This window comes from Microtus ochrogaster, unplaced genomic scaffold, assembly GCF_000317375.1.
Source record: "Microtus ochrogaster isolate Prairie Vole_2 unplaced genomic scaffold, MicOch1.0 UNK10, whole genome shotgun sequence".
Taxonomy (NCBI): domain Eukaryota; kingdom Metazoa; phylum Chordata; class Mammalia; order Rodentia; family Cricetidae; genus Microtus; species Microtus ochrogaster.
In genome coordinates this window covers 7,425,032-7,435,525 of record NW_004949108.1, presented here as the reverse complement: position 1 = coordinate 7,435,525, position 10,494 = coordinate 7,425,032, and the positions used below count along the sequence as shown (strand labels likewise).

Here is a 10,494-nt window from a genome sequence, read left to right as displayed (position 1 = left end):
AAGAAAAACATATAGCTATCTGCCTGGGTAGGGGAAGTAGACAAGATTGCCAGGCAAAAAATCGGGATCTTAAGAGTGGGGTGGGAGGGGGGTAAGGGGAGATGGGGAGAAAAGTGAGAAGGGTTGGATGGGGAGAACTTGGGGCAACACAAATACTTTTTTAAGAAGTTAAAACTTAAATTTTAAAATAACTAAAGAAATTATAAGATAGTAACTGGTTTCCCAACACTATAAAAATATAAAAATCTCTATATATCAAAATATAGCAAAAGTAGAAATTGCAAACAATAAGACAAAGTGTCTATTATAGTGAAGCCAGGGTTGACACATAAGTCATAAGGAGACCCCAAATTCTATTAAATGAGTGGAGGTCCTAGTCCCTCTGTTAACAACAGCAAGAGTGGTGATAGGAACTATGTGGGGGAAATTTAATTCTATAAACACACGAATCCAGAGTAAAGAAGTCATGAAATACCATTGCCTAGCTCCCAAATTAACACTTCACCCAGGCACTGTGTGTGATGGCAGCCGTAACAGTTTCCCAAGTTGGACAGCCTCAACGGCAGAGCCTGCTTTTCTTACAGTTCCGGAGATGAGCAGTCTGAAGTCAGAGCCATGGCCAGCTTATTTTCTTCTGGGGCCTCTCTCTGTCAGGAGGTGACTGTTGTCAGGCATGTAACTGCCGGCTTTCCTGTGTGTCCTCAGCTTTGGTCCTCAAAAAGGCACTAATTATAGTGGAGCCAAGCCCTTCCTGGTGCCTCCAGCTCACCCCTTAGCCCTTATCACCTCTTGCGAGGCCTGGTCTCTAACTAAACCTACTCACTGCGTGTTGAGGGAGCTGCGGGCATCTTCCCACAGCCCGGCTCCCGGCCGCCTGGTTAGCTTATGCCCAAAATAATTACACAGAAACTGTGTTCTCTTAAATACTGCCTGGCCCATTAGTTCTAGCCTCTTAATGGCTAACTCTCATATCTTGCTTTAACCCATCTCTAATAATCTGTGTAGCACCACCAGTCTTACCGGGAAAGATTCAGCATGTCTGACCTGGTGGCTTGCTTCATCGTGTCTGCCCCAGAGAGGAGAGCTATTGAGTCTGTCTGAGGCGTCTTACCTCACTTCCTCTTCCTCCCAGCATTCTGTTCTGTTTACCCCACCCACCTATGTTCTAACCTATCAGGGCCAAGCAGTTTCTTTATCAATTAACCAATGACCTTCCTCCATCAACTGCGTGCAGTCGTTGGGTAGAAACTGGGCTCTGTGCAAGTTTCGAATGCAGGAAAGGGACACAACACAGTTCAACTCATAATGACCCAATATTATCTCTCCTAGAGATTTATAGTACGGAAAAAGCATAGAAGAAAATATGTGCATAGAATGTATCCCGTGTAGTGCTTCAATAATCTCCATTTAAAACAGCTGAAAATTCCTAGCAGAAGTTAAATAATGGTGACATCTTTTCAATAGGCTATTTTGCACCCATTAAAAAAAAGCAAGTGTGAAAACCATAAAAACATTTTTATAATTCTTAGTATTATTGAGAAGACTTGTATCATGTGATCCCCTGTGAAAAGATTGTCTCAGTTCATAGCTCCTAGAAGGGGAGTGTGGACACCGTCTTGCTCTCTATATTACCAGCTTGGAAGACTGCTTTCTTTTCCAAAGTATTTTTTTTCTTTCCTTTTGCTTTTTAATTTCAAGAAGAATAAGTGGTGAGGATACATGAGATGGAGGAAGAGAAACCGCCCTCAGTAGTAGACAGACCAGATCATTAAAGCTTTAGTTAGAATTGTAGACAAAGGCTTTCTGAGGCCTAACAAGTTAACACAATGCGGTTAGTGCCTAGAGTGTTGTGGGCAGTGCGGGGTGAAAGGAGAGCCTGGCTGCTACTGCTGATGAAAGACAAACAGGCAACGGGCGTGCGGAGAGGCGCTGACCTAAGACTGTGGCTGCTCATTTCCTTTCTGGCCGGCGCTTCTCTTTAAAGTAGTTAGAATGGATCAGACAAAAACCGTGTCTGTCGTTACTCTTGCTATAAGTGTGTGTGAGGGTACCCACGCTCCACAGCACAGTGTGGAGGTCACAGTACCACTTTTGGGAGTCAGCCAGGGATGGGACTGAGGTCGTCAGGTCTGGGAGGCAAGCTGTCACCCACTGAGCCATCTTATCACCCCTCCTCCTTTTCTGCTTTTCAATATGGCCTTGAACTCACCATGTAGCCCAGGCTGGCCTTGAGCATCTAATGCTTCTGTCTTCCAACAGCTGGAATTACAGACTCCACCATGCTCAGATTTTGTTTGCTTTTTCACTCTGCATGTTCCAGATGTGCACAGAATGATTGTCTCTACAGCATTTTCCTTACAGAACACTATGCTGAAGCCGTTCTGTGCTTCTAAGAGCAGGCAGGAGGCCATGGGAGGAAATGAAATGAGCCAGTCACTACCATTTTCCCCACACTCCATCCTGAGAGGCAAGAGCAGAATCCCCGCAAGCCTTTCCCCACTCTCTGCCCACGACTCTTGGTCCTGACTCTCCTTCTCCTGGGGGCATCTCAGCAAGGAACGCTGAACTCCAACAGGCCTCTGCTCCTCCTGCTCTATCCCTGCTGGTCTCTGCAGCTCCCAGGAAGGCAGAACCCCACTCACCAGAAGCATGTGTGATGGATGTCAGACCTGAAGGGGCAGTGAGAGGGACCAGCTGTGCCAGAGGAGCTCTCTCCCTTCAGCTGAATCTAAATAGACACCAGCCTTGAACACTTACCTAGGACTTCTCACTCGGCAGGCCTAGACTCAACCTTTCATCCAGGAGCTCTATCAGACACTGGACAGGGCCTGCTGGCATGCGGCTGTCTCCTGAAGGCTGTGGTAGAGCCTTTATGTTGAAGGGTAAACCGGAAAATGACATGTGAAGTAACCCCTAGGACGTGTGCTTGCACTCCGCACAGATAACCATGTGGAGTGAAACAGTAAGACCTCTGCCTGTGGGTGATCCATCCATTCACATCCTTATTCCACAAATCCTGGGGTGCTACCGTCCTGTGGCCAGCCGCTCCGATCATGGGGGCTGCCTGAGTAGACACAAGCTATGGACTCTCCACCCTGGAGGGGCTGCTGTTCTAGAAGGAAACCAAGAACAGACAAACTCAGAGCTGAGCTGCTGAGACAGACCCCATCACGAGGCGCCCACACAGTGTTCATCGTTATGTGAGGATACAGCTACCATAGCGGAGTCCTGTGGATGCCGAGAGCAGGTCTCTGCAACTGTGCATGCGGTGGGGAGCAGGAGCTCCATGGGATGAAGATTCATGCTTGACAAGTGTGAAAAGCAGGGGTGGGCTTGCGCAGGGTGTGCTGAGTTAGAGAAAGCACAGAGCTTACAGACACATGGGCACCTATCAGGCCATGGTGGGAGCCCTCATAGGGCAGGAGAACCTGGCTCTTACACCAGTTACGTCTCCTGTTTAGTATTTCCAAGCAATAAAAGCCCAAAGCCCAATAGAGATGAACTAGATATTTTACTAGGTCAAAGGTATCTGTGCATGAATTTGGAAAGCCCAAGCCAGGTGTGGTTTGTACCTGTAACCCCAGCGCTCGAAAACCTGAGATAAGAGGGTTGCTGTGAATTCCAGTTTTAGGCCAGTTTGAGTTACATGTGAGATTCTGCCGCAAAACAAGTGTGTGAAATGAGAAGCCGGAGAAAGAGCCCTGAGGGCTTGGAGATGCCAGGATAGCAGCATCCAATGCCCTCGGAATTGGAGATCGATTTGCTGCCAAAATAGATCTTTATCACATATTTGTACAGTTTATAAAACTGTGACAGCATTTACTGAAGTCAGCTCGCTTGGCTATTTAACCGATGTGAACTGCACTGGGTAGTAAAATAGAAAAACTATAAAACCCTTGTACCCTCCATCCCTCCACCATCCCCTGCAGTGGGGAACCAGAAAGGTCACCCCAGCATAGCAGGAAGAGGTGTGTGTCAGGTGTGTAGGGGGCTTGAAGGGAGGAAGGATGAGCCTGGCTAACAGCTTTAGAAAAGGTCACAAGAAAGTTGCGCTGGAGCTGATGTTTATGTCGGGCTATGAACAATCCTGATGCATTGTTGATAAAGCCAGCAAATTTTATTATCTATGCTTCTCTCAGTCTGCGCCAGTAGACAGTGTCTTCCTCCTCAGTACCTGCTCTTCTCCATAACACACAGGTAGGAAGAAGCACACTGTGTAGAGGTTTGTGATAGAGTTGATCTAATTAATTATTTAGTTAATTAATTGACTTTGAAATGCCACATAATTTTTGAGATCCATACAACCACAGTTAAAACCTGCCATGACAGCAGATAGAACCAGCCATGCAATGGTCTCATGTTGCCAGAGGGCAGTAATGATTTCCGATATGCTATCCATGTTGACTCAGTTCTTTGCAAGAAGGAATGATAATCCAAAACAGTAAAAATGTAAATAAAGCAACAAAGCCATGGAGAGTCATGTGTAGACATGGAAGATGCGACCTGCGCCTCCCAGGGCTTCAGTGAGAAGAATATCACCCACTACTCCTCAGTGTCTTTCGCTCACTCTCACCAGAGCAGGAAGACAGGCTTTCTTACCCTGAAAAGATTTGTTTTCATGTGGCTCTGCATTCAAGAGAGAATTGGGGTAAAGACCATAGATGAAAAGATCAAGAAAATGGTAAATGTGGTTGTTAGGCTCACTTGGACTTTAAAGGTGCAGACTGTGGCTCTACGACTTACTACAATGTTAAGCAAACATTTCTTGCACGTTAATTTCCGTACGTGTGAAACTGAGACATGAAAGTGCTGACTTCCCAGGCTGAACTGGAAGGGGCTCCTTGAAGTGCTGTTTCTGCAGCATTAAACATAATGCATGGTTCAATATATGATTGTTGGAATAGTCAGGGCTGAGCAAGGGTCTGGTGCATTGTCTGCTTGTGTTAAAAGGAAGCTGTGTCTGTTCATCTCTGACCTTCAAGGTGCTCACTTCCCCCCTGCACTGTTTGGCATAGGTCGCCTTCAGCTGGATGTGCATAATGCGGAAAGCCAGCAGACTGCATGTGACCACCTTGTGGAGAGCACAGAGAATTGTGGGAGATAAGGCTGCAAATGTCCACTCACGGGTTTCTTATTTCTTGAAGGTGGATGACTCCAATTGTGACCAGGAGCTGCTTGACTTGCTTGTGGATGCCAGGCTGTTGGTGAAATGTGTCTCCACACCCTTCTATCCACGTATTGTTGGCCACCTTGTGGCCACCAAGCAGCAAGGACGCTGGGATGCAGAGGAACTGGCTAGACACCTGCAGGAGGCCGGATATGAAGTCGAAGCTGGGTCACTCCTTCTGGCTGTGCAGGGGACTCACCAGGCCTTCAGAACTTTCAGCACCGCCCTCAGCGCTGTGAGGCAGTGGGTGTGAGCAGTTTCCCATGACCCTGCCCCTGGAGTGAGAGACCGTCGGACCCTGAAGCAGAACATGTAGAAGTTACCTGTTCTCAGCATTTCTAACAGTCATGAATAAAGGCATATATAAGTGGCAAGTGGGTGCTCTTAAGTGCTTTCTTCCTCATACTGATGGGTTTGCATATTCTGTTATTACTGTCGAGTATTTTATTTTATTTTTGCCTTTTCTGGTTGGAACACAATTAACTGAATCAGAAGCTATAGCTCAGAAAATTGGAAATGGTGGCATGTTATGTGAGAGATGGTAGTATAGCCAGTGGCTTGGCCAGCTGTCGTAGGCTGGAGGATGAATAGTCCTGTGTTCAAGGCCAAGATGGTTCTTGTGGCCTTAGGTCCAGTAGTCAATCTCCCCAAGCCTTGAAGATCAGTTGTATGAAGATCAGTGCTATATTATATAGCTCACAGAGTTAATGAGTATTGTATGAGGGTGTGTGTAGTAAGTCTTTCTCTGTCCTGCCAGCCAGCTCCCAAATAATGACATGGAGACTTCCGATTAATTATGAAAGGTTGACCTTAGTTTAGGGTTGTTTCTAACTAGCTCTTATAACTTAAATTAACCCATTTCTATTCATCTGTGAACTGCCATGTGGCTCATGGCTTTTATCTCTCCTCCTGCATGTCCTGCTTCCTCTGCATCTGGCTGGTGCCTCCTGCTTTCTTCTTCCCAGAGCTCTCTCTCTGGAAGTCACACCTATACCTCTTGCCTAGCTATTGGCTGGCTATTCAGCTTTTTATTAAACCAATCACGGTGACATATCTTCATGCGATGTGATCAAATATCTTGCCTCAGGTGTGTATAGTGAAGCTCCATCAAGTACATAGAAAAGGTTTAAGTAGGCCTGGAGGGATGGCTCAGCTGTTAAAGGCTAGGCTCACAACCAAAAATATAAGAAAAGGTTTAAGTAGTAATGATACTAATATTAACTGTCCTGCCTGTTAGCTATTAGAATATGTGGATGTTGTCTATAAGATGCAGCCAGATGATCAGGAATAACACATGGGCTGCTGATCAATTAGCATGATTGTCAGCGTAAGCATATTAAGGCTGACACATTCGCATGTCCATAAAGTCACAGAAGGGCATTGCCCACAGTGAAGGGGATAAGGACTCTCATACATTGCTCCTCCTGCCCAAGCATGTGATCAAAGACAGAACCTATGGCCCAGCTTCCTGGATTTGGTTTTCAAGAGTCTCATTCAAACCTTACAGCAACAGCCTAGGTCATGGGTTGGGGGAGCATTCATACCAACACCATGTCCTTTCCCATCACTATACTCTGGCTCGAAGCTCCTCCCCCCTGCCAGCACAAAATAATTTGGGAGGGGAGTTAGCTGATAATCAATATGTGTAATGTATGTGTAAAAGGGATGACATTTTATTCATCTTTGGTCACGAACAGTAACCTGAAGATGCTGCCCGTGGTCAGTTTCTATTTCCCGCTAAAACCAGTAGGGTGACCATAACTGTGCTGCATGTAAGACTCTGCCTTGTAGCGTATTGGAGTAGAACGACGCCACTTTCTAAGCCATGGATGCCCATCCAGAGGACAGCAGCCTCTAAGGATGTTGTCTCTTCACCTGCTGGCCTGTGTGCACTGGCATCCCCTCGCTCCTACTTCTCTGGAAGCAGCTGTGCACTGTAAACAGAACACTCTTGTTGTCCTTGGACACTTGCTGCTAAGTGCACTCTCCCAGCCCATGGCCTCTGAGTTCCTCTCCCCAGATCTTAGTAGCACTTGAGAAAGGCTGTCACAAGCCTCAAATCCTTGAGGAGAAAGGGATAACCTATGCTTTCACTCCATAGCCTTGCTCGTCTGGAGCCACACTTGAAGGGTTTAAACAGTTGCTATGGATGGGAGGACAAAACCAGAATGCAACAAATTCACTCCAGATAGATAGCAAACAGTTGCAGAATTGGTCCAGAATAGAGCTGGTCTCTGTGTTAGTGTTCAGAATAACCACCATAAATGCCAAATTGAGTAAAATAGCTTGTCTTTCTGGTGAGGAATTCATCAGCTACCTCAGACTTTGCTCTTTGAAAATGAAGCAGAAGTGGCTACAGTGGCCTCCAGATGTGCAGTGGAGAGACCTGGGGTAGAGACTCGATGAGCCAGGGTGGCTTTGAAGTGGCCTTCATATAAAATAGCCTCCGTGTGAACTCAGACCTCCACACAGGCTACTTGTCTGTAACCCTGGGTTTCCTCCTCTGTAAGGAGGAGTAATAGTACCTCCCTCGGTTTATTAAATTGACTAATGATGAAAATCAGGGTTTGGCTCAAGAGCAAGCCTTGGCTAAATTGCCACGTTCATTTCATCATGAAATATCTTAGACCCTCTGCTGAGCAACCTGCATGAACTTTTGGAAAATATTTAAGTGATACGCTACTCTGTTTTCCGTTCCTTTCTTCTGGGGAGCGTCAAGTGGGCTGGACAGGCTATCTCAAATGAAAACAACACCAAACTGACGCTGACATTTCCAAACTCCCAGTCTCACTTATCACTGAGAGGCCTTTATGCAAACCTTCCCTGGTGGCCTAGCCTTCTCCAAGCAGATGTTTGTGATCTGACCACACTGACATGCTCTGTAAGGCAGCTGTTATTATAATATCACTTAACTGACCAAGGGCAGATCAAGGACTCTGGAAGTGATTAACAGCCACTTTTGAAGGTCACCTGGACCAGGGGTTACCACAGGCTACACTAACTAAACTCCCCCAAGGGCAATTGAAACACTGATGTCTGAACCTGGAGTGCTTCATCGCATGCTCTGACCAACAAATGGAGTCAGAACCTCTGGGATAGTCTTCCAGAGACTCCCAGCCACATCGGGTAGGGGAGCTGAACTCTGTCCCTGGCTTCCCATCCCATGTTGGCCACCTGTTAGTCACTTGCTTTCATTCAGAAGCAAATAGAAAATTCATTCTCAAATAAAAACTGTCATTGTGTTAGGCATTCTCCAAGACTGATGGATTAACACTTCAGTGGCTGTGGAGAGCCAGATGTTGCAGATCCAGAGCCAAATTATCTTGGAATTTCTTCCATTCCTTAAGTAGCCATTTATTGCTCACTTTTGTGTATGACATAATATTCTTGTGACTGCCAGCCAAAATCTCCCTTTAAAAAGCATTTTGTGTGTATGGGTGTTTTGTTGGCAAGTACTTCTGTGCACCACACGTGTGCCTGACTTTCACAGAAGAGGACATTAGATCCTCTTGGACTGGAGTTACAAATGGTTCTGAGCTGCCCTTTGGGTGCTGGGAATTGAGCCTGTGTCCTGTAGAAGAGCAATTAGTGCTCTTGACCACTGAGCCATCTCTCTGGAGTATACAGACTCCTATGACCCAACCACTAAGAATATCACCCTATAGCATGCGGAGCCTGTAAACAGACACTTCCTGAAGCTTTGCTGAAACATCAGCCCACTGAGCTGATGTTTCTACCAATGTTTTTGAAACTGTTGGTTTATGACTTTCTTTGTTCTATTCTGTAAAAAGCTTCATGAAACAGCTACCATGTTGAAACATGGAATATGGGGTAAAGCAGGATTGTGATCCCAAGCCATTCATTGCTCAAATTTGTGACTCCCTTTGAGGTAAGAGATATGTTTTCTTTGTCATCAAAAAGACCGCCAGTCTGGCCGGTCTCTCCCTACCAGTCCCCTTTTGGAAGGAAGGGCAACTGGAAGGTCCTAGTTCTATTTCTGTTGCTGTCATAAAAATACCCCAACAAAGGCAATTTAAGGGAATGTGGTGGTCTGAAGAAGAATGCCCCCTGACTCATAGATTTGGATGCTTAGTCATCAAGGAGTAGTACTACTTGAGAGGGATTAGGGGGTGTGGTCTTGTTGGAAGAAGTGTGTCACTGGGAGTAGGCTTTGAGGTCTCAATAGCCCAAGCCAAGCCCAGTGCCTCTCTTCCTGTTGCCTGTGGATCTGGATGTAGAACTCTCAGCTGCTTCTCCAACACCATGTCTGCCTATGCGCCATCATACTGCCTGCCATGCTGATAATGGACTAAACCTTTGAAACTACAAGCAAACCCCACTTAAACACTTTCTTTGGTAAGAGGTGCCGAGGTCCTACTATCTCTTCACAACAACAGAACACTGACTAAGACAGGGAGAAAGAGTTTTTATTTCAGCGCATAACTCCAGACGATGATCTATCATTGTGAAGAAGTCAGAACAGGGACTTGACACCTCTAGTCTCATCTGCAGTCAAGAACAAAGAGAATGAATGCATGCGTGTTTAGTGCTCAGCTCTGCAGGATAAAAGGGCCAGCCAAGGACATCCACCCTGGCCCTGAAACTAGAGCCAGTGAAAGAAACACAGTTTGATCCTGAAATCAGAGCCATCTCTGCCCCTGACTAACTAACCAATCCCTGTGCAGGAAAACTAAGCAATTTCTGACCAGAAAATCTTCTCCCTAGGAAATCTCTGCCCCTAAAAAGCCGTGTGTGTGTGTGTGTGTGTGTGTGTGTGTGTGTGTGTGTGTGTGTGTGTGTGTGTGTAGTCTTATATAAAACCCTTCTGCCTATTCAATTACTGTCTGTCCTTTCCCACCCTGGCAGAGGCAGCCATTCTCCTGGACTCCTCCTTCCCAAATAAATCACTTTCTTTAAAGAGTTTTGGGTGAAGACTTTCTTTCACCAGCATGGAGCAGTAGAACATTAGCTGAGACATTTTCTTATGGAGGCTGAGCAGAAAAGCAAGGAAGAATTTTCTGAGACGTTTTCTTAGGGGGGCTGAGGGAAAAAACCACAGAAGAAACAGCTGGGAAACTCCCTTAGATGTGGAGCAGAAAAAGTAACTTTGCACGGAGCCAGAGGAGATTGGTACATTCCTGCAGGAGTTTCGCTTTCAGCAGAGTGAGGCAGAAGAAGTAACATCTTGGATGGGAACTGATCAGCGCTGAAAAAGAAACAACTCCGCTAGGACATTCCCTTAGGGGAACAGTAGAGCTCAGCTAGAATGGCTCATTCTCGGAAGATTGAATTGCTACATCCTAAGGGAAGGACATTCCCCGTGCACC

The 10,494-nt window shown here is 46.1% G+C and overlaps 1 protein-coding gene across 3 annotated transcripts in view; it reads left to right on the top strand.

Moving 5' to 3' along the window:
- The window catches only part of Nbas (neuroblastoma amplified sequence), a 313,151-nt gene extending 307,610 nt beyond the window's left edge, over window positions 1-5,541 (top strand). For all 3 annotated transcript variants that reach the window (XM_026788959.1, XM_013353527.1, XM_005366539.3), the window contains one exon: window positions 5,145-5,541. In XM_026788959.1, the coding sequence (XP_026644760.1) occupies window positions 5,145-5,420 (276 nt within the window). In that variant the 3' untranslated portion in view covers window positions 5,421-5,541. The remainder of the gene's footprint in view (window positions 1-5,144) is intronic.
- The last annotated feature ends 4,953 nt before the right edge of the window (window positions 5,542-10,494 follow it).